The following is a 22,212-nucleotide window of genomic DNA, read 5'->3' as shown; positions in this document are numbered from 1 at the left end:
TTTTCTTTTTTTCTTTTTTATTTAATGCCCCAAATACTGAAGCTGAGAATACTGGATCTTTATGCATTTAACATCACATGCACGTTACATTTTTCTACATACATTACATGATGTAAATGTTTGCTTACATGCTTCCGTTATAAGATACCTTAACACAATTAATAATGATTTGGCTAAAGTGCTGATTAGATATTGCTTCACAGTTAAAAATCACATTTCATTACCATCATTAAAAATCTCAGTGCCTCATACAAAGAACAGTTGGACCTCTGACACACAATTGCACAGATTTAGAGAAAGCACTTCACTATGGGCCATCATACATAAAACTGTTTCCTGTAAGCAGCACCTTTCCATTTCATATCTTTTCATTCTGCATATATCATGACTTGTGAATACAAATACAATGTACGGCTCCAGCACAGAGACGATGATTAGTGATACCCGACCCTCTCATTTACATGTACTTCTTGAGCCAGTTGAGTAAGTCTGCCCTGGCTTCCAGGATGCTCGGTTTGTCTGCTGGGTTCATGTCCTCATTCTTTCGGTGGACAAAGCCATGAGTCTGACCAGGAAAGATCTTCACATGATAATCGATCTTGCATTTCTCCTTCAGCTTCGCCTCCAGGCAATTCACCTGAAGAGTTGATGGATATCAGCACTGGTAGTATTTAATATGTAAAGTATTATGAGATATAAATTAATCATACTAACCTGGTCCAGTGGAATAATGGAGTCATTCCCACCAAAGATGAACAGTGTAGGAAAGTTCAGACCATACCTGTCCTCTTGATCACGAACAATCCCTGCACAGCCCATCACATGAAGAACCTTGTTTATTCACTGCATGATATTTTCCATTTTTACACAAATCAGCCCATTCTAATGTGTGTAAAGTCATGTTGAATCACTGAGAAGTAGGAATTGCAGACCGTAGACAGACACTCCAGCTTTGATTTCTGGGTAATTGAGAGATAGGTAATGGGTGGCGATCCCTCCCCAGCAGAAACCCACCACTCCAATGTGTTTGGCCCCACACTGCTCCTTCAGGAACCTCAACATTGCATCCATTTCTCTGGAGAAAGGACACGTAAACACAATTTAATGTATACAGTAACAAACTAACTCTGGTTACATTAACAAAAATCATATAAGTAATCCCCCTATCAATTACCAGAAACTACAAATAATGGTACATCAACTGCTAAAATAAAAATGGTGGTGGTATAGTTACTTTCTAATGTCTGTTGGGCTCCTCTGTTTAAGCCACTCCTGTAGTGTGGACCAGTCATGTGACGGGCTCCATGGATCCTTGCCAACAAAGAAGTCTGGACAGACAGTACTGCTCAGAAAGAAAAAGAACACCTTGTCACTGGTTGATATTGTACCCACAACACGCAGGTTATCATGTAGAATCAGGTCTTTACAGTGTCGTGCCACAGATTCTGAAGTGTAGGGGACTGTTAAAACCATCTCTATTCCTTCCTGATACATAAAGCGAAGTTCAGTTCAATCTGATTCATGCTTTTTTTTGCGGTCTGCGAACCGACATGGCACAAACGCGGAGTCTCGCCGACCGTGTGCAATGATTGGTTAGTTCCAGGACCCAGAATTACGTTACTGTGTTCAAATGTTTTGGGAACTTTTAAACCTGGACATTGGACAACAGCGCAGGAATACTGGAGAGGTCAGTTCTTCGGCTCTGAGTGTAATCGAGTGCGAAACAACCTAGTAACAAACACATGGAACATGGCACGACGAGTGCAAGAAGCAACACTGCCTTAAACCATCCTAATAATAAGACAACACACGCTTATTGTTTTCTTGGAAAAACTGGACCGCTGCAAAAAAAAAAAAAAAAAAAGGATCCAACAGGATGTGGTAAATTATGTTTGGATACATTGTCATGTGCCTATACTTTCTCTTTAGTTCTGTTTTTGATCATCTTGACTAGGTCGAGTCTGCGGGGTGGGAGTGAAGTGCCTTAACATTATCTTTTGTTACTGTTTAGATTGAGAAGCCCTCCTGCAGGGTGATCAACTTTGCGTTAAACAGAGAGGGATTGCAAGAAGGGTTTCACTGGTTCCCCCTACACTGGCCTTTACTCACGTGTATCCATCAGCAGCGAGCATATCAGCTATGTATCTCGTATTTGGAAGCTCCCAGCCGAAGATGTCGTGTATGACAATGATGGCTTTGTCAGATGCAGAAGATGGTTTCACTACATAAGATTTGATGTGCTCTATCTGGACTTCGTGACCGAGTCCCCCATAGTCCATTCGATCACCGATATCACAGGCACATGGCTTGGCTTCATTCGCCATCTGCAGACACACAGTAACAGACAGTTATGAGAAGGCTGGGAATTTAAGATTATAAGGTATAATTTTATAATTTTAAAGTAAGTACTAAAATAAAGTTCGCCGTGCTTTTTGATTTGGGGTTGTTTATTTTATGTTATTTGAGCAGAAATTGGACCCATAGCTCAACCCCTTTCCTGCATCTCGTCACAAAAAGAAGTAGTCTAAAATACCGTACATGTGCAAACAGAAAACATACCGTGTAGGTCTACTATTTCCAACCACAAATGGGTTTTTTACAGGACTCAGGGGTTCTCGGACAAAGTTCATACGTAACTGAAGTTAAGCTTGTTGTAACCAAAGATAACCCTGCCAAGACCTTCAAAATAAAAGCTGGTGGGGGAGTGGGGGTTATACTAATGTCAGTCAATAGATAGATAGATAGATAGATAGATAGATAGATAGATACTTTATTGATCCCGAGGGAAATTCAAGGCATCCAGTAGCAGTATACAGACAGGCAGGACACAAGACAATATTGCGACTTTTAATATTGCGTTCAAAATTAAACAGCAGGTGTTGTGAATGTTTCTGTTGGTAATAAAGGATCTTAAATCGTTTTTCATTGCACATAGTAAAAGTTCTTTGCAAAGGGGCAATCAGCTACAGTCACGGTTGCAGAACATATTTGAAAACAGTCGGTATTTTTCACTAAAGACATTACTTTCCTAAAACTCTTCCAGACTCTAAATTATTTTGTCTAACAATTAACAATGATTCAATTTTTTGCAGCATAACATTTAAATCTGTGAAAACAGTACAAATAATAAACCCTAAAATACATGAATTCAGAAGGGCTTTATTGGCAAAAGGAAACCTATTTACAATGCCAAAGTGGGGAAAAAGATATACACAGATGAGTCCAGATAAGGTAAAGCAGAACTGTAAAGACATTGCAATTTCACTACTATTTATGCAAGATTGCGCATAGCTGCATGTACACATGTAATAGGGATCAAGCCCTTGCGTGATAATTGACACACTTTTTCTGTTTCTATTGATTTCTTGTATATTACCTATTATTCATAGAGGTATCAAAGTCCAATGGGTCGTTAAGGATTACTATTGAAAAGGCACCGCTGGGATTCGAACCCAGGATCTCCTGTTTACTAGACAGGCGCTTTAACCATCTAAGCCACGGCGCCGACTTTTAATAGTAATTATGGACAAAGCAAATCTTAAAAACAATCAGGTCATAATAGGTTATTCCAAAACAACATTAATTTAGTGCTCTCTATCAATCCTTACATTAAGCACTAATCACTGGAAAAATTAACCATAGACTTATCAAAATGTTACATTCCTATTTCCTACATGTTAAATGTTTGCTATAAAACATTAAAAATAAATAAGAAAGTTTTTTGCCATACATGCATTATTCTCTATGTATTGTACCACGTAAAGGCCTATGTATATAGGAAATAAGTGGTTCTAACTTTTAGGAGGCTGTTTCAAAGAACATAACTATTAAGTAGTTTTTTTTTATTATTTAATAGTAAGTAGCTTGTACAAAATGTTCTAAGACAATAAAAGGTCTTTTCGCAGTTGTAAAAAAAAGTTATAAAAACTTTAGTTCAACTCTCCTCCTGCAGATATCGCTGTTCATAGGGTTAGGGTACACAAATATATAATGATGTAAAAGAGAATTAATCAAGAAAACTTTATCGAGTCAAATACTGTACATACGTAGATTATTATTGTGCTGAGTGGATATATAATGAGTGATATATATATAAAAGTGCATGTCATTTTAGCTTGCCTTCAATCAAGAGTAACATACTGTAGTCAAGCCAGCTCTCACTCTCACGCTGTTTGAAAATAAACATTTCAAAATAAGAGCTATCTGAAAGATGAAAAAAATAAATAAACTCAAACTGAAAAAAAAACTTGAATATATCTTATGTTCCATATTTCAGACAGTTTTTCTGATATTTTGTTATATCAACATTTCTTGTTATTTCCTCTTTTTAAGCAAACATCCACTTCTAAAACGATAGAAGGGCCAGTTGGGGGATTTTAAGTTAAAAACATTTATTGTTAGTCGCTCTTCTCGTAATGCTGAGAAACATAGATACACATTTAGTGTTTATCTATGAGGACTGCCTTGACTGCAGTAGCAACATGATGGTTGTTATGGAAGTTCCCTTGCCGTAAAGTGGATACCGCTGCTGTTCAGTTACACTGTTGTGACAGGCGCTAACAGTGACGTCGGGCGCATGCGTTAGCTCGGCTAGCCGTTTGTCTCGCAGGTTAAACTGTCACTTCAGCAACACGGAGGATGTAACGTCGCTCTACTTTATTATTTAACATTTGTAATAACACCGTCAACAGTTAACCGTGCAGGCAGGCCGTGAACACACGCTGTGGATGTGAGAGGACGCAGCTGAGCAGGCGCTGGTGTTCAGTCTGTTGGGAGACCATTTTATGATTCTCAATGCAGCCGAGACACATATAGCTTAACACAGCTAGCTGAAGGATACACTCTGTGTCGTGGATGGGTCCGCTGTACAATATATTCCCGGAAGAAAAAGTGACCGGTGCTTAGTGAGCGACATGGACACTGCTGAGGAAGGTAAATAATGGGACCTGTCGCTTGTTGCTTCCTCACCGGGGCTTTTATTAATTAGCATTAGCTTCTTGGTGTGCTGCTGAACTGGCCTGCTGGTGGTTACTTTGGCTTTACAGCAGAGCTTCAGTGCCTGTTAGTGCTGTGTGAGGATAATTTAAGAAGATACGATACTTTATGTTTCTGGATTATATTCCTCCGTCCGATATGGCACCTGTCGACTATCACCCGTCTTCCTACTTCCTGTCTGCACATCCCAGTCTGGCTTGTCTGAGACGATGGGTGTCATAAGCTTATTATTCACGTTATGTGTTTGTGTTTTCCCTTTTTTGTGCGTATGTGTGCAGCGGATATTTGTCGAGTGTGCCGCTCTGAAGGGACCCCGGACAAACCCCTGTACCACCCCTGTGTCTGCACTGGCAGTATCAAGTTCATCCACCAGGAATGGTATGTTTGTTTGGCTTTTCATGTGTTATTCCTTTTGTGACCCACAACGAGACCCTCACCACTTAATGTGAATGATTTGGGTTAGTTTGGATTCCATTAAGTAATTTATTGTAAAACTAAATTTGAAAGAACTAAACATGACATGTGGTTCATTGTTGGTAGTAAATATGAGGAAGTGAAGGTTTGATTCCATCGAAAGATTGGTTGGATCATCGTTCCTGAAGAGAAAATGGTGCATAAGCTCGGCTGCTTAGATTTGATCATTACATTTGATTTGAGTGTTGGCACATGATTAAGTCTTATAATCCTGAAAAGGGCTATCCTGGGTCTAACACACCCAGGATAGTCACCCTGCACAGTATTCCCGTTGACTGATTTTAGGTGTGTTATTGGTCTGATGAAAACAATACCAGGCCCTTCAGGAAGTCGTAGGATTGTGCTGTGCTCTCATCTGTCCTGTGTTTGAGAGAACAGGCAGCGAGAGGGTCAGGTGCACGGAAATCTCCCAGCAGGAGGCCTAGATTGTTCTATGGCAATTGTCGAACCTCGTTCTGGTCACCCCCACAAAGTTCAGAACAGCAGCCTTTTGTGTTAAAATAGTTGTGTGTGTGTTTAGTGTATTCGGGTGACATCGAACCTTTCCCATGTTTTTATTACATGTCCTTGCAGTTTATTACTGAGCAAAAAAAAAATGTACCTACTAACACCAAGCAAAACAGATTGTTGGACTTTCATTGTTCAATATTGTGTCACAGGTGAATATTCTTTGTGAAAGGGAATTTCAGGTTATTTTTCAGTCTCAGCACTTCTTCTCTGAACTCTACGAGGTGTGACATGTGTTCAGTCACGGTGGGGTACCAATGTTGCGCAGAGTTAAGGCACATTAAACCTTGTGCATTTTTCCTAAGCAGAGTGCAGTGATGTAAGTTGAATTTGTAACTGAAGTGCAGCCCTGTTCAGTGCAGGTCTCATGACACAGGTTGTTCATACTAACATGTTGGATTCAGCTTGACTTATGTCTCCCTTTTCATAACCCTCTGTGTTAATCCTGGGGTCTAGACCATGTCACAAAGGGCTAGGGTGTTACTATGGCAACATGTGAGCACAATTCAGCTCTGAGATAACTAATATGCACTTTTTAGTTCTAAATATTAAAGGTGAGTGTTTCACCCTGAACAGAACATGATGAGTTCTCTTTATAAGGGGACTTTTCTGTCCTGCAGAGTCTTCACAGCTGAGCCTGTCCATGTCTGCAGTGATCTTACTTTTTTATAGTTTGTAAGACCTCGATCTTTGCTTTATAAAGTTTACATCCCATACTGCTCTGGAATATTCTCAATCCAAAGTCTCTACATCAACACTTTGACTGCTTCTTGTATCATCCTGATGGATTTTAAAGGCGGGGAGTTGAATTGATCATGATACGCCTTTATTTTCTGTTACTGTGTGAATATTCAGTCTCTCCCTAAACTCCCAAACACACACAGACGTAAATGTAAAATGTAAACTTGTTTGAATTGCATCTCATATCTAACGTAGTTGAATTGTTTCGCTCCTTTTGACATTGTATATATATGTGCTCTACAGTTTGGTCCAGTGGCTGAAGCACAGCAGGAAGGAGTACTGTGAATTATGCAAGCACAGATTTGCGTTCACGCCGAGTAAGTACTTGTGACATTGATGGATTATCCACTTAAACATATTAAACAGCGTCCTAAAGAAACCTCACAGATGGAGCCATATGAGTCCTTTATGCATTTGTTTTGTTGATGCTCAGTTTTGTAAAAAAGGATGACACTATCTCCCCCCCCCCCCTCTTTCTTCTTAGTTTACTCCCCAGACATGCCGTCACGTCTGCCCATCCAGGACATTTGTGCAGGCCTGCTGACCAGTGTGGGCACAGCCATCCGCTACTGGTTCCATTACACACTGGTGGCCTTTGCGTGGCTCGGAGTGGTGCCTCTCACTGCATGTAAGTAATGTGACAGTGAGCTACTCCTGAATACCGAATAACACCCTTTTTAGAATCCAAACCACGACCTTAAAAATGTCCCCTTTTATAAACGGAATCATGAAAACAAGCAGGGCTAAATGACTTCACCTGATTTTTATCTGATACGTTTGTTGGTTAGGTTTAAAAGTTTACGCTCCTTTACGTGTTGTCCAACATGTGACTTCACACTCCCTGTTATACTATGAGTTACAGTGGGTTGTGAATTATGTAACCATGACGTAAGCTTTACATATCAGCTCATGTTCACGGTTTAAGACCATCAAGAGAATTAAAGCTTTAGTACCACTACACAACAGGCGATAATGACGGTGCTCCGGGATATTTAAATCCCCCTTAGTACTCAATGTAAACAATGTAGGCGCAATCTAATAAGTGTAAGTTGTCGTAATGCAGAAATGTGAAGCATTTTATTCTGAAACAGAAATGATTCGTCTGTTCTCTCCCTCTCAGGTCGCATATACAAGTGTCTGTTTACAGGCTCTGTGAGCTCTCTCCTGACACTGCCATTGGACATGCTCTCGACGTGAGTTGTCAGACCACAATTTTTCCAGCGTGACACTAAACATAGTTTACCTTGTTTATTTTTGCTTGTTTATTCTCTCTGTTCTTTCAATAATTGATTTAAAGGCCCTTTTCTTTGTTGAGTTTGACTTCAGTGTATTCATCTCCTGCAGAGAGAACCTGCTCGCGGATTGTCTCCAAGGCTGCTTTGTGGTCACCTGCACACTGTGCGCCTTTATCAGCCTGGTGTGGCTCAGAGAACAGATAGTCCACGGCGGCGCTCCCCAGTGGTTAGAGCAGCACCAACCGCCACCGCAGAACGTAGCCGGACAAGCCAATGAGGTACTTTGCTTGAGTGGTGGCCAATGAGGCGGCTCAATAAGACAGTGGTCTTCACAGTCCTCTGAAATGTAAGGTGTGAACTATAACAGAGCGATGAGAGCTGTCCACCACTATGTAGTAACAGACGCTTGCTGTTGTTCGCTGTGATGGTGGAAAAAAACTTGAGGAGAGCATATTTGAAGTCACCAACTCAGTTAATAGCAGGCTTATGTTTCTCTGCTGTCATCACATTGATGAGTACTGACATGGATAGCAAACAATACGACACAAGACTCCAGCACGTCTTTTGTATTTCTATAGATAGAAATTTTGATTCACACTTAACCACACTGCACATTATTTTTTTTTATTTTTTTTTATTTTTTTTATTCTCATACTTCCAAACATCACTTTTCTCTGTTTGTTGTATGCTCGCACCTTTTGGACTTACATGTCCCCTTGACAGTTATCGTAGCTGCTGTAAAGCAGTTTTTGTTGCTGTAATCTGGCTTGCTGTGTACGTGTGTGCATATTTAATAAAGCTGAACCTACAGCTGGAGGAGTTATATTCTTACTTAAGTATATTCAGTTAGGCCAACTCAGAAAGCAAGATTACACATGGAACTCTGGTTAAGTTGGATTATAGAAGCCTAAAACAAGGCATGTGTGGAGAATGAAGACGCCCCCTCAAACATCCTTCACTGACGTACATAAATGTTCATCCAATCATATTCAATCACTTAAAACCCCAAATCACCCTTACTGTCATCTTTCCTTTTATTAAATCCACACTTCCTCTCCCCTCCCCTTCAGGCCCAGGCTGCAGGTCAGGGGGCAGCTGATGAGCCTCCAGCAGCCCAGCCAGCTCCTGCTGATCCACCGGCCCAGAATGAAGCAGAGCCTGAGCCCCCCGATGTCCCCCCGGACCAGGCCGACGACCCCGAGTTAGAAGAAGAGGAGGGAGCAGCAGCAGAAGACGCAGACCCCAACAATGGAGCACAAGGTCGGAGTTTAGAAAGAACCTGTTGTTAAGTTAATTTGTTTTTAACCGATGGAATTCCTCCATAATCAGAGTTTTACGTTTTCATTTCCCAGAAGGTGTCGCTGTAACTTTGGTAAAAACTCAAGTGAAAGAGTTGTCATGCTCTTTTGTCTTCATCAGCATTTACATTTCATTGACTTGAAACATGTATTAGAAGATAAGACTAGGACAAAAAAAGAACACTGATTGTGATCAGTACATGTCAGCCTTTAACACTGTGCTCTGCTAGTTCAGATTGAATCAGTGATGAAATAGATACAAGCTGATCTGTGATCCATGCTGATCACACACTATGGTTTGGGAAGCTCTTGATCAATCGGCTGAAGTAAATTCAGTCTTTTAAGATATATTTTTACATGTTTTTCGCAGACTTCTTAAAGTGTTGATATTTCAGTGTGTGTTGTTACTTTACTTTTGCTTTTCTTTTTTTTCTTCTTCTTTTTCTCAGTTCCATCGAACCGGAAGATTTGTAATCTGTTGCACCACTAGATTTAATAGAAATGTGTCTAAATGCCTTAGATTGCAAAATAAATTGCTTACTAAGAGAGAAAAAGGTGACTGTTAGGCTCAAAAGAAAAGATGTCGAACGACATGAATTCAGTTTGTCCAAATGTTTTCTCTTCAGTCGGTCGATAAAGCACGTCCCTGTGCTAAACTCTGAATAACAGCAGACAAACACAAAAGCTTCAGTTTTCAAAGTTGTCACATTGAATCTGCGAGTGATATAACCTTGTGTTCAAATGCTACCTATAGTCACTCTCCTGTGTTTATTTATACCCTGTGTAATAGGCTGATCTGGTCAGCAGGCTCTGCAGACAGGCTGATGATCAATTGTAATTGATAATAATTGTCTCCATTATTCTGGCTGTGGGCCGTCACGACAGATAAATAAATGCGTAGGAAAATTGACAAAGAGAATTACAAATGTAACAACAACAGCCCTTTCGAAGTATAACTTTACTTCGCTCACTCACAAAGTCCTGGAGCAGTGCGAGTGCAGGCCATGCCAGCACAGTACGGGACACCTGGAAGTCCCTCAAGCACAACATCAGCTCAGGCTCGTCTTTGTGCCCAGAGGAGGGAACACACACACACACACACACACACACACACACACACACACACACACAGGAAAAGAAAAGATTGGCAAAAAAAAAAAACACACATTTTGGCTCTCACACTTCTTCTCTGTTATTGCATCTAAAGAGAACTTCTCTCTCTTTGTAGATGACATGAACTGGAATGCGTTGGAGTGGGACAGAGCGGCAGAGGAGCTCACCTGGGAAAGGGTAACTTTGCATGACATTATTGAGCTATATTATACACACTTTTTTTCTATTCATGTTTCACATCTATGCACATGAAAAACAAGTCTCTCTCTTTCAGATGCTCGGCCTGGATGGTTCTCTGGTATTTCTGGTAAGTGTCGGTTGTGGATATCGTCATGTTGTGTTTTTTTTTTTTTTTACACTTTAAATGTAAGGTATAATGAGTTTGTAAATATAAAAGTCACACCAGCTTTGACTTTTGTGTCCTTGTCTTTTAGGAGCACGTGTTCTGGGTGGTGTCTCTCAACACTCTCTTCATCCTGGTCTTTGGTGAGTTCTCTGAAACAAGGATGTATCGTCCGTCCCTTTTTATTTTCTTGAGTCTGCCTGTTTGTAAGCTGAACATAATAACATAAAGCATGCATGTGCTGTATTACGACGTTATGTCCAAGAGGTTATCATGCTCAGGCACGGTTCGTCCTGATGCGGTGTGACAGCAGGCCGTGCAGCACGGTACTGTACGCACACTAAAACACAGCACAACTCTAAAAGTCTTTTTTTTTTCTATGTTCTTTTTTCCCTCGTTTAGCATTTTGTCCCTACCACATCGGGCACTTCTCTGTTGTGGGTCTTGGCTTTGAAGAATGTGTAAGAAAACCGCTCTCATCAATTTTAACATTATGATACAATATTGTCTCTTTGGCTTTTCACTTTGTATGACTTCAATTATTTCTACAGGTGCAAGCATCCCACTTTGAGGGCTTAATCACAACCATCGTGGGCTACATACTCCTGGCCATGACTCTCATTCTCTGTCATGTATCCTTTGTCGAAGTGGCCACAGTGTGACGAGGACGGGCGATGTGTGTGAATTGATTTCTGTCAGTTATGTAAGCAGTGTTGAACCTTAATGGCTGTCTCAGGGACTCGCTGCTCTGGTCAGGTTCCAGCGCTCCAGACGTCTCCTGGGAGTCTGCTATATTGTTGTCAAGGTAACGCCTCTAAGAACAGTCATATTGACTTACTGAGATTTATCACCTGAACCAAACACTGAACCTCTCCATGGAGGATGAAGAGGAACATCGAACAAATCACAAATGTTTGAGATAAGATTGCCTTTAAGGGATTTTAATTAATGTCAGCATGTTGTTTGAAATGTTTCTAAACCACTCTTGTGCCCTCCGTCCAGGTCTCTCTGCTGGTTGTTGTGGAGATTGGTGTTTTTCCACTCATCTGTGGCTGGTGGCTTGACATCTGCTCCTTAGTAAGACTCTTTAACTCTGCTGTTCTTCTCTCCTAAACAATTTCTGTCTTTGTTGTTCAACCTGACCTTGTTAGCATCTTAAAATCTGTTGTTTAAACTCGAGCATTGCAACCAAATGTTAATCCATTTTATTGTTCACCCCTGGCTGAATTAACTCCAGATACATACTGTATATTCTCTAGTGACTTCATGTTTGTTTTTTTTTAAGATTATATCCATGTTTGGTGTTACCTTGTTTTCTGTCATTCGATTGGATCTCAATGTGCTGTTTTCACACAGTATGTTAAAACCAGAGCCCAGCTTTTCCCCCCCTCCAAGTGCTCGTCACAAGTGGTAACAGGGTCGTCCAGCATCGAGGCAGGAACAGATGCTGTTGATTACACACTTCATCCATTTATAAACACAGAAGAACGGAAAACAAACCAGCCTGGACGACAGGAGAGAGTCGCATATGCTTCGGCTTTTGTAGCTCGCGCTCGATCTACCTCGAAGTGTGCGCGTCAGCAAGTTTTTCTCTTTTGATGCTACCTGGCACGATAACTAAAGTCCCCTCCGCCTCCAGTGGCCACTTTAGCGTCTCCACCTATGCCACTCTTTCTAAGCGAGCAGACCTGTTTTCACACGCCTGCCTCGAGCCAGTGAGGCAGCATGAGAGCAGGTGGAGCTGCTTATAGAGCAGAAGGGACTTGTGTTTTTCTCATGCTTCACAGCTTTTCAATGGGGGGGAAAAGATGGGCTCAGAGTGGTTTGTTCTCTTTTGTGAAGTTGTTAACACACTCGGCAGTGGAGGAAACTCGATTGTACTTTGAAGGTTTTGGTTTCTTTAAATGGCCTGCTACCATTTAGTCCACAGCGCTTAAATCAACAGAATCAGTCTAAATTATTTGTTTTAACATTTCTCTTTCCCCGTCCTGCAGGAGATGTTTGATGCGTCCCTGAAAGACAGAGAGTTGAGTTTTAAATCAGCCCCTGGTACCACCATGTTCCTGCACTGGCTGGTGGGAATGGTTTATGTCTTCTACTTTGCTTCTTTCATCCTCCTTCTGAGAGAGGTAAGTCCCTGCTGGAAGAGCAGTAAAGCTGTTTGGTACATTTTAGCAGATGATGAGAATATAAACTCTTGTTTCGTCCATCAGGTGTTGAGACCGGGTGTGCTGTGGTTTCTGAGAAACCTCAATGATCCCGATTTCAACCCGGTGCAGGAGATGATTCACCTTCCCATCTACCGACACCTGCGGCGCTTCATCCTGTCGGTCGTGGTGTTCGGCTCCATCGTGTTGCTCATGCTGTGGCTTCCCATCAGGCTGATCAAACTACTGATGCCCACCTTCCTCCCGTACAACGTCATGCTCTACAGGTAGACGTCGTCGTAGCCGCTGCGTGGTCGTCCCCGCTCGGATCGAAGCTCTAGTTTAACCCTAACCCTGCGGTTCATTCCTTTGTACTCACTGTTTTCATAATCTCTGTCTTCCCTTCCCTCAGCGACGCCCCGGTCAGCGAGCTGTCCCTAGAGCTGTTGTTACTCCAGGTTGTGTTGCCGGCTCTGCTGGAGCAGGGACACACTCGCCAGTGGCTCAAAGGCCTGGTCAGGGCCTGGACGGTCAGCGCTGGATATTTACTGTAAGTCAAGACGCGTTAATTCACTGTAACATAACACTGCATCAAGTTTAAATTTGTATTTTAAAGGAAAATACTGACATTTTCTCTTATATAGGGGAACACTTATTGTTTCTTTATCATTACACATGTTGTAACCCAAATAGAAATTGTGTATTATCTGAGTCAGCACAATAATTGACTTTCTTGGCCTCTCACATTTCACAGAGACCTTCACTCCTACCTCCTCGGCGAGCAGGAGGACAACGATGGCAATCAGCCTGTCAATAACAACAACAACAACAATCCACCTCCCGGTCACCATAACAACAACAACAACCCGGCCCCAGCTGTTGGCGAAGGCTTGCATGCAGCCCACCAGGCCATTCTGCAGCAAGGGGGACCAGTTGGATTCCAGCCTTACCACAGACCCCTCCGCTTTCCATTCAGGGTGAGAGTGATGAAAATGTACCTCCACACTCTCGGGTGCAGTCTTTGTGTAACTGATGATTTTCATTTTAAAGTGAAGTATCTGCACTCGTTATATTTCAAGCGATGTTGGTCCATATTATAAATATTAGATGTATTGATAAAAACAAATAAATGACCTTTTACAAAGCTTTCTGAGAAGTGCAGTAGCGAGGCTACTTTAGGATGCTAGTAAGTTGTTTAGTACCTTACTAGTTGATATACTTAAATTGATGGTAGAAAACTAAGTTCACATCAATCCACATATGTTATAACCGAGCAGCAAAATGAAAAATGAAGCCAGTGCAGAAGGCCAAAATCCTGCAGTTCGTCGAGTGTCCACTTGAGACCGGCTCCTGGAACACCGGGCGTCACGTACGCACGACTGGCAAAAAAGCCGTTTTTACAGCATAAATAAACACGTTTACAGCCTGGTACAAAAACAACATAGATCTGATTGGTTATTGTCATCATGATCACACTCTGTAGGGGGGAGAATTTTCTTTTAAAATGGCTCTGTTTTGATTTTAAAACAATGTCTCTGACATGATTGACAGGTGGGCACGATGTAACGGTTCGACAAGAGTCCTAAAAGCCAGTTGTAACAGATGTTTGACATCACTCAGGCTTCATCCATTAATATTTACAGTCTGTGGTTATGACTGACGATGAAAATGGTCTGTAGACACTTTTCTTCTTGAAGTCATATTTAAGAGAAGACGTGCAGTACTATGGTCACCTTTTAATGAGTGGTTGTCCTTACAAGTTTAGAAACACATAAGGTACCACTTACTGATAACTGAAGCCTTAATTCTCAGCTCTCTGTTATAACAGCCCTCTTTCTTTATGGTTAAGACTTGGACTTGTTTTCTGTAACTCGTGTCCTCTTATTCTTCTCCCCAGATTGTGTTGCTTATCGCGTTCATGTGCATCACTCTGCTTGTGGCGAGTCTGGTGTGTCTAACCCTACCAGGTAAGATTTGGCAGCTAAAATTACAACCAGTATTTTTTTTTTTTTTTTTTTTTGCTTTGTAGTTCCACACCCAAACCGTAATGAAAGGATGGCTCTAAAAATACACCCCTGTCTCTGCTCTTTTTGTGGTTTCTTTTGAAGTGCAAGCTCAAATTCAGAACTGCGTTTGTCGTTGTTCAGCCACAGTTTAGAATGACTTTTTAATGATCATGTTTTGCCACTATTGTGTTTCAGTCTTCACTGGGCGTTGGCTGATGTCCTTCTGGACAGGAAGCTCTAAAATCCACGAGCTGTACACGGCAGCCTGCGGGCTTTACGTCTGCTGGCTGTCCATCCGTGGGGTCACTGTGCTGCTGGCCTGGATGCCCCAGGGACGCACCGTCATCCTCAACAAAGTCCAGGAGTGGACACTCATGGTCAGTCATGAGCAGACTTTGTGCTTGGTCAGTGTGGTTATTAGTTAGTAATTTCATTATTTATTCCTGTTTAATTTATTCCCTGTCTTTGTTTGTATAGATTCTGAAGACCCTGGTTGTAGCTCTGCTAGTTGCTGGAGTCATCCCTTTACTGCTGGGCCTGCTGTTTGAGCTGGTCATTGTGGCTCCACTCAGGGTTCCCCTCGACCAAACCCCCCTCTTCTACCCTTGGCAGGTACGGTTATGAGTCTTTGTTGTATTGCTTTGTATGTCTTCTTCTGACCTAATCTGCCTAGTTCTTGTCATAAAGACATCTCTTTTTCTTTTTTTTTTGCAGTTTATGGTTGTTTAAATATTTGTGTCTTGACTCTTGTTTGTTTTTACATTTTCCCATGATGCACAGCTCTTAAACCCATGTCAATCCATTATTCACTCTCTGTTATCTACAGGACTGGGCTCTGGGAGTGCTCCATGCCAAAATCATCGCTGCCATCACTCTAATGGGCCCCCAGTGGTGGCTCAAGACTGTGATCGAGCAGGTGGGTGTTAGATGGATACTGTTTATTGATCTATCATGTTTTGCTAATAGCATGATAAACATCTGATGCAGACGAGCAGGTGGCTTTTTTTACCTCACTTGTGTGCTGTTTAAAAAAAACTAGCAGCAGGGAGGACGATCGTTCAGTCAGATGTTAAAATGGGAACATTAGGTTAAAGTAACCTTTTTTCCAATAACGCTGTAAATTAATAAATAAATCAACACTTTCATGAACACAAATTTTCACCTTAGGTTTATGCAAATGGAATTCGCAACATAGACCTGCATTTCATCATCCGTAAACTGGCAGCTCCCGTCATCTCAGTCCTGCTGCTGTCACTGTGTGTGCCGTACGTGATCGCTGCTGGGGTGGTGCCTGCTGTAGGTGAGTCTCTGAGAACAAGTGAGTGTTGGGTATAATGTGCATTAGTTTATATGTTGTACGTTTCCTTTTTGTGTTGTTAATTTCACCTACTCAGCTTAAGATCTTAAAGGCAAAACGGGTGCACTATATCAGTATTTTTGCTGAGCAAGGGGAGCAAAGTAGCCGTCCTGTCCCCTTAGATCACTGACAGTTTCCATTAGATTATTATTTTGAAGGAGTAACAAAGTACAAGCAAATAACAAGGTGTCCCGTCTTCTCTCTGATGACTGTTAGAGTGAGCACAGTATCGGCAAAAGGGACGTTTGCTGCCACAGTTTCTAACTGAATTGCATTATTTTGGCAGGAGTGACCCCAGAGATGGAGATTCTGATGCAGAGGAGAATCTACCCCTTCCTCTTGATGATCGTCTCCCTAATCGGCATTCTGTCCTTCCAGATCCGACAATTTAAACGCCTTTACGAACACATCAAGAACGACAAGTATATATCTTTATTGATTCACTAATTGGACTTTGAGTTGTACTTTGTTAAGATTTACCTTTTAGGGCTAAAAATGTGAAGAATCAGAATATTAATACCATGGTATTCTCTCTCTACAGGTACCTGGTTGGACAGAGGCTTGTCAACTACGAACGCAAAGCTGCACGAGCAGGCTTAATCCCACCATCCAACCCTGTGGCAGAATAGATTTTTTTTTTTTTAATTTTGTGAGATGTTGCCTCATTTTTTTTTCACCTGTTACCCTGCTGCACCCCATATCCTCATCTTTATCCCCCCCATCCCGCATTTGATTTTTGAACTCGCTTCACGGACAGTGATTCTTTGAAATCTTCCCTGGATCTTGGCGGATTTGATGGATGTCGTACAATTTCTTGAATTTCCCTTTCATACCCATCACTGGTGGGTTAGGGAAAATGTATTATAATCATTGGACAGCTGAGTCATAAACCCCCTCTAAAAACAGACGGAATAGACAAGAGGGCAAGGGTTCGAGGTTTGATTTAAAGCTCAACATCTGTATTGTCGTTCATGCCTTGCTTTGTAAAGTGCTGCCTGATAATTGTACATGTGTAAATACTTTGAACGCAGACTTTGTCTTTAAGAAAAAGACGTGGATTAATGCAATGACCATTGTACATCTTAAAAGTGTATGTATAATTTATTAAATCAAACTGACAATTTATCTATTTTGTTGTTTGACAGGTTGATGGTGGCTAAATATAAGACACTGTAATATTTTGTATTCAAATGTGTGCTCTGAATGCTCAATCATTTCAAAATAAAACAGCTCTCACTCACTGAGGAACATGAAAACAAAGGCTTTCCCACATAGCAGATTACCATTGCACAATTCAAAAAGTGTCTGCTGATTTTGTACATGATCAGTATATGACAGATGGTGGTGTGATATCCTCATCTTTTGGTATGAGCGGAGATTTTAGTACAACTCCAAACTCCACTGCTAGAACATCTGGGATCTCTTCATCTTTGAGCTGCTTGGTTGTCGTTTCAAACCCTGTAATCTCAGTTGGAAAGCTGATGCTGATCAGTTTGCGGCCAATGTAGGTGAGTCTACCTCCTGGCTTTAAAATCGTGCAGAGGGACTTGCAGTAGAAGAGGGAGCAAGGGGAGCTTTGGTGATACTGGCACATCTCTGCAAAGTCCTCCAGGCACCGAGGTTCAAGGGTGAACTTGTAGATTTCTGTCCAGTCTGCATCTGGCCCTTTGTTCTCCTCCTGCTGCCACTCCAGGAAGTGCATCTTCTCCTCCTTTCTGATCCGGTACACTCGGTGGCCTAGCTCCTGGGGGCCGCTGGTCTCAAGTGAAAGTGGGACACTAAAGCCAGGCGCACCGAACCCGACGTCGCAGAGCCAGCGCTTTCCATCCAGACTCACCATGAGGGTCAGATGGTCAAAAGGTGGCCCGTAGGCACGCGTCTTAATATTCCTCACCTGAGCTGAGAGAAGAGTTACCTGGAAACCCAGTTTGCACAGCAGCCAGGAGAACAGGCCGTTATTCTCAAAACAGAAACCCCCTCTGCGCTGGTTTACTATCTTGTGGTACAGAAGAGGGAGGTCTATTCTGACGTGTCCGCGGCTGTGCACCGTCAGGTTCTCAAACGGCACCGACAGCTGGTGGCAGCGGTGAACCGACCGGAGAACGTGCAGACTCGGCTTGGTTGGGTCAGAAAACCCAATACGAGCCAGATATGTGTTCACGTCCATCTCAGAGGAAGTCATTGCGTCAAGGTTTTCTTCCTGGTGTTGAATAATGTGAGGGCAAAGTTAAAGTAGCATCGCCCTGAAGTCACTTCCTACTTCATGACAAGTTTTACTGACTCTGGACTTTGATTGGCAAAGCCTTGTAAAAACGCAGCTTTGAAAAGGATTTTATTCTTCCCTTATAAATAACTCCCATAAGTCATAGTCAAAACTATTTTGTGTCAAATCTTTCATGATGCCCCACAGTCCTCCATTTAAAATAGAAATACATAGGCCAGGATAACAAAAGAAAAGCAAAATGGATAATTGCCTATATTATAGGCTACATTGCGTGTTTTTTTCCTCATATACTGTGAAACATCTGAAGAAGTCTACACTTTCACGAAAAAACGCCGTTTTTAATGAGGAATAAAAAAAAAACGATATTTGGGTCGTTTACATGATCCAGCATGTTCCGTCATAAATGTATTCGTAGTCGTTGTATGTAATTAAAAATCTTGGAAAATTTAATTAAAAAAAACAAAACATCTTTACTTTTATAGACCTCCCTCGTGTTATTTCGCTCACGTGACGTCACACATGGACACTCCCTTTCCCCCAGTAGAGGGAGAAAGATGGCGCCCACGCACGTACTGAGATGCTGTCAGCGGGGTCTAGCATGGATACCTGTGATTTTTATCGCCCTGGTCGTCTGCTGGTCGTATTATGCTTATGTGGTGGAGCTTTGTGTATGTAAGTAGACTGTTCCTCCATTCAATCCTTTTTAAACCACAGATGTGTTGACACACACACACACACACACACACAGCTGCTGCTGGCCAGCAGGAAGTAAATGGACTGCAGCTCAACAATGGTGTTGGCAAGCCTGTCCAAATCTAGATACTACTAATTATCTGTGTGCTGCCATCGATTTGGGTCGCCTAATTTTTATGGAGAATTTGTTCTGGACAAAGAAAAACTTTCACAGTGCAGTAAATATTGTTGCCCGTCTTTCTCTTGTGTTCCTTCTTTTTTTTGTTGAGATGAATGGAGAATGAAACAGCTAACAAAACGGTACTTGGCTGGCTGTCTACACAAATACTTCCCCTCTAACTAGCCTCTGAGTAATAAGCTAATTAAATGTAGAAATCAACACAGGCAAAGAGTGGAAATGGTAGAAGAGTGTATGAATCTGAGGTCTGTAGAAAATCTAAGTTCTTTTAAAAGTCTTTAAACATTGAAACATTCTCTTTCCTTTGGCAGCTCATCTATCTTTCTCATCTTTGTTTTTTTTTATTATTATTATTATTTTTTAATGAGACGAGTCTTGTGTTTGTTTGTGTATCTTTGTCTGCTGTAAAACACTCTTGGTTTACGTTTGTATGAAATGTGCTATACAAATAAATTGAATAAAATTGTAGAAAATATTTAACATAGCAGCTAAACCAAGGGGGGGGGAAATCAGTACATGTTTAAACACATGTTTTCTGAAACACTCTGGATGACGTGTAGCTCTTGAGAATGAGGGTTTTATTTATTGTAGTGCAAGCCAATATCAAGGCAATCCCATCCACATCTTTGTGTAGTGGTTCCCAGTTTGTTAGGGAAATGTCTCCGTCTGTGAGATGAATAAAGGATTATTTTATCTTAAACTAATAGTTGACTTGTAACTCATTTGAGGCTTGGCTTTGTTTGTTCCTGAGTTGCATGCAGTGATTTTTCTGTCAGTCTATAATCGTAACTTTGGAAGAAAAAAAAAAGTGGAAACTACTCTGCAGCTGGCAGACTTCCTCCATTTCTGACTGAATGTTTCATGATTAAATTTCAGATACAATTAGGATCATTAGGATTGTTTTTCTCTTACAGAGGCAAAAAGAGAGAATAGGAATTCATTCCTGGCGTAGCAAACACAAATCTCCTTAAAAGATGAACAATAACAAGTCCTTACAGTGCTCAAGTTAACTCTATAAGTGGAGATGTGTTGTACGACAATTTTTTTTTCTCCAGATTTTATTCTTATCTCTGTGATCGTTGATGTGAGTTGATCCTGGGATCCCTTTTCCTCCTGATCTAACATGTTTGTCTTCTCCATTTGTTGTCTTTCAGTCACCATCCCCAGTATAGGAGAGCAGAGTAAGTACTTTGGGAATGTTTATTTAATACACCTTGATTAGAAATGTACTGGACTGAGCCAGATTGCTACTTATCAAGATAATCTCTGTGAGGTCCGGTGAAATATGCTCTGTACACTTAGCTAAAAAAAAAAAAAAAAAAGGCTGGCACAGGCAGAAAACGTGATCTCTGAAAAGGCTGAGGTCAGTCTGCTTGAAGCGGAGCAGCACCTCCTTCAGCATTAGTTTCCTCTCTCATTAATTTAGCTCTGTAGAAGTATCGGACTGTATGCTGTTGGTCCTGATGCTTTGCTTTATGTTTGCCCTCCAGTCGTCTACCTGATCTTCTTTCACCTCTCCTTCATCATGTTTGTATGGTCTTACTGGAAGACCATCTTCACCCAACCTGCCAACCCCTCCAAAGAGGTACAACAGCCTTATTCTCCTCAACAACAAAAAAAACACTCTGCCACCTTCATATAGAATCAAATGAATCAAAAAGAAAATGTTTTCTGTCCATGTCTCTTCAGTTCTGCCTGCCAAAGGCTGAAAAGGAGCGGTATGAGAAGGAAGAGAGGCCAGAGTCTCAGCAAGAGATCCTATGGAGAGCTGCCACCAGTCTGCCTTTGTACACACGTACAGGAGCTGGAGGTGAGTGTGTGTGTGTGTGTGTGTGTGTGTGTGTGACACTGGGGTTGAATTTGTCTGTTTGCATCTCTATGTTCGAGCATTGATGGAAAAACTGTTGTGTTGTCACGATGCAGCAATCCGTTACTGTGACCGCTGTCAAGTCATCAAGCCCGACAGGTGTCATCACTGCTCTGCATGTGACATGTAAGAAACCTGCATGTTTACAAAATCCCCACTCTGAGATTCTGTTGTTGTCTGTAATCCCTTCACTCATTTATCGTTTGTGTGCACAGGTGTGTCTTGAAGATGGATCATCATTGTCCCTGGTATGTAGCTCCTGCGAAGGAAACACATTGACTTTACTTCCTGGTTGTCCTCTGACTTTACACGCAGAGTATATTTGGAGCAGGGATTTGAAGGCTCACCTTGCAGATAGACGTGGCTCAAAAAGGCCCAAAAGCAACTGAATTATCCCCCGTGGAGCTTTAATCAGTTTTATTGAGTTTGACAACATAAGGCATGCACAGGTTGTGTACATTCCTTTATATAGGTATTAGTCTATTTTTAATTGCACAGGTTTAATTTGAGATTTGTTTCTTCTGAATCACATAGGGGGGCTATTAAATCTTGTTTCAAGTTTATTATATATGGAAGGGAGGGGGAGACAGGGGTTGTTTTTTGTTTACTGTTTATTGTACCTAATGTTTTGTGTCCTGCATGTCTTGTATACTGCTAATGGATGCCTTGAATTTCCCTCGGGGTCAATAAAGTATCTATCTATAGATATACAGCTGTGGGGAAAAAAGAACAAGAGTTCCAAACTTGACATTGACATTGGTGCAACAAAAGCAATTATTTAGTTTCAACCATAGACTGAGATGGATGACATGACAGCTCCCCGAAAATGAAGCCAAAACATTAGGCGCTCCCGTACTAACTGACTGACTGACTGGCTGCAGTAAAGCTCACACGCTCAGTTAAATGTGTGTTTTTGTTCGAGGAGACGCGTCAACACCGGGCTTCACCGGCTGATCTCTTAAGGCTCCTTCAGATAGGTCGCGTGCCGCTCTCAAACCCATTCATCGCCCATCCATGGTCCGATGTAATCATGA

General features: G+C 41.6%; 4 protein-coding genes across 6 annotated transcripts in view; 2 read left to right on the top strand and 2 right to left on the bottom strand.

The window, feature by feature from the left end:
* Positions 1 to 2: 2 nt before the first annotated feature.
* Positions 3 to 5,250, bottom strand: cmbl (carboxymethylenebutenolidase homolog (Pseudomonas)). Of its 2 annotated transcripts, none has more exons than XM_079361349.1 (6): positions 5,101 to 5,250; positions 2,110 to 2,324; positions 1,235 to 1,342; positions 933 to 1,075; positions 715 to 806; positions 3 to 637 (listed from the first exon to the last, which is right to left on the bottom strand). In XM_079361349.1, exons 1-6 carry the CDS (start codon positions 5,179 to 5,181, stop codon positions 458 to 460), a joined length of 819 nt encoding a protein of 272 aa, XP_079217475.1. In that variant the 5' UTR covers positions 5,182 to 5,250; the 3' UTR covers positions 3 to 457. The 2 variants fall into 2 exon arrangements, with proteins under 2 accessions (XP_079217475.1, XP_079217476.1); XM_079361350.1 differs by lacking the exon at positions 5,101 to 5,250 and adding an exon at positions 2,560 to 2,667.
* On the top strand, positions 4,500 to 17,341 carry LOC306834991 (E3 ubiquitin-protein ligase MARCHF6-like). Of its 2 annotated transcripts, none has more exons than XM_079361344.1 (25): positions 4,500 to 4,932; positions 5,274 to 5,373; positions 6,961 to 7,034; positions 7,202 to 7,345; positions 7,838 to 7,910; positions 8,062 to 8,230; positions 9,023 to 9,212; positions 10,479 to 10,540; positions 10,638 to 10,670; positions 10,798 to 10,849; positions 11,109 to 11,167; positions 11,258 to 11,338; positions 11,443 to 11,511; positions 11,709 to 11,783; positions 12,701 to 12,835; positions 12,920 to 13,140; positions 13,266 to 13,403; positions 13,608 to 13,830; positions 14,751 to 14,820; positions 15,055 to 15,263; positions 15,337 to 15,471; positions 15,686 to 15,775; positions 16,027 to 16,159; positions 16,503 to 16,638; positions 16,758 to 17,341. In XM_079361344.1, exons 1-25 carry the CDS (start codon positions 4,914 to 4,916, stop codon positions 16,843 to 16,845), a joined length of 2,778 nt encoding a protein of 925 aa, XP_079217470.1. In that variant the 5' UTR covers positions 4,500 to 4,913; the 3' UTR covers positions 16,846 to 17,341. The 2 variants fall into 2 exon arrangements, with proteins under 2 accessions (XP_079217470.1, XP_079217471.1); XM_079361345.1 differs by having other exon boundaries at positions 4,501 to 4,932; positions 15,055 to 15,236.
* LOC306834994 (arylamine N-acetyltransferase 2-like) lies at positions 17,299 to 18,829 on the bottom strand. The gene has a single exon (XM_079361348.1). The coding sequence runs from the start codon at positions 18,396 to 18,398 to the stop codon at positions 17,541 to 17,543; it is 858 nt and encodes a 285-aa protein (XP_079217474.1). The 5' UTR covers positions 18,399 to 18,829; the 3' UTR covers positions 17,299 to 17,540.
* A 109-nt stretch (positions 18,830 to 18,938) lies between these two features.
* Positions 18,939 to 22,212, top strand: part of LOC306835180 (palmitoyltransferase ZDHHC20-B-like) — a 9,312-nt gene continuing 6,038 nt past the window's right edge. Inside the window, exons 1-6 of the mRNA XM_079361607.1 lie at positions 18,939 to 19,112; positions 20,466 to 20,492; positions 20,802 to 20,896; positions 21,001 to 21,121; positions 21,235 to 21,304; positions 21,394 to 21,430. Of these exons, the coding sequence (XP_079217733.1) occupies positions 18,995 to 19,112; positions 20,466 to 20,492; positions 20,802 to 20,896; positions 21,001 to 21,121; positions 21,235 to 21,304; positions 21,394 to 21,430 (468 nt within the window). The 5' untranslated portion in view covers positions 18,939 to 18,994. The remainder of the gene's footprint in view (positions 19,113 to 20,465; positions 20,493 to 20,801; positions 20,897 to 21,000; positions 21,122 to 21,234; positions 21,305 to 21,393; positions 21,431 to 22,212) is intronic.

The sequence above is a fragment of the Symphodus melops genome (genome assembly GCF_947650265.1).
Source record: "Symphodus melops genome assembly, chromosome: 14".
Lineage (NCBI taxonomy): Eukaryota > Metazoa > Chordata > Actinopteri > Labriformes > Labridae > Symphodus > Symphodus melops.
This window is presented reverse-complemented; position numbering and strand designations above follow the sequence as displayed.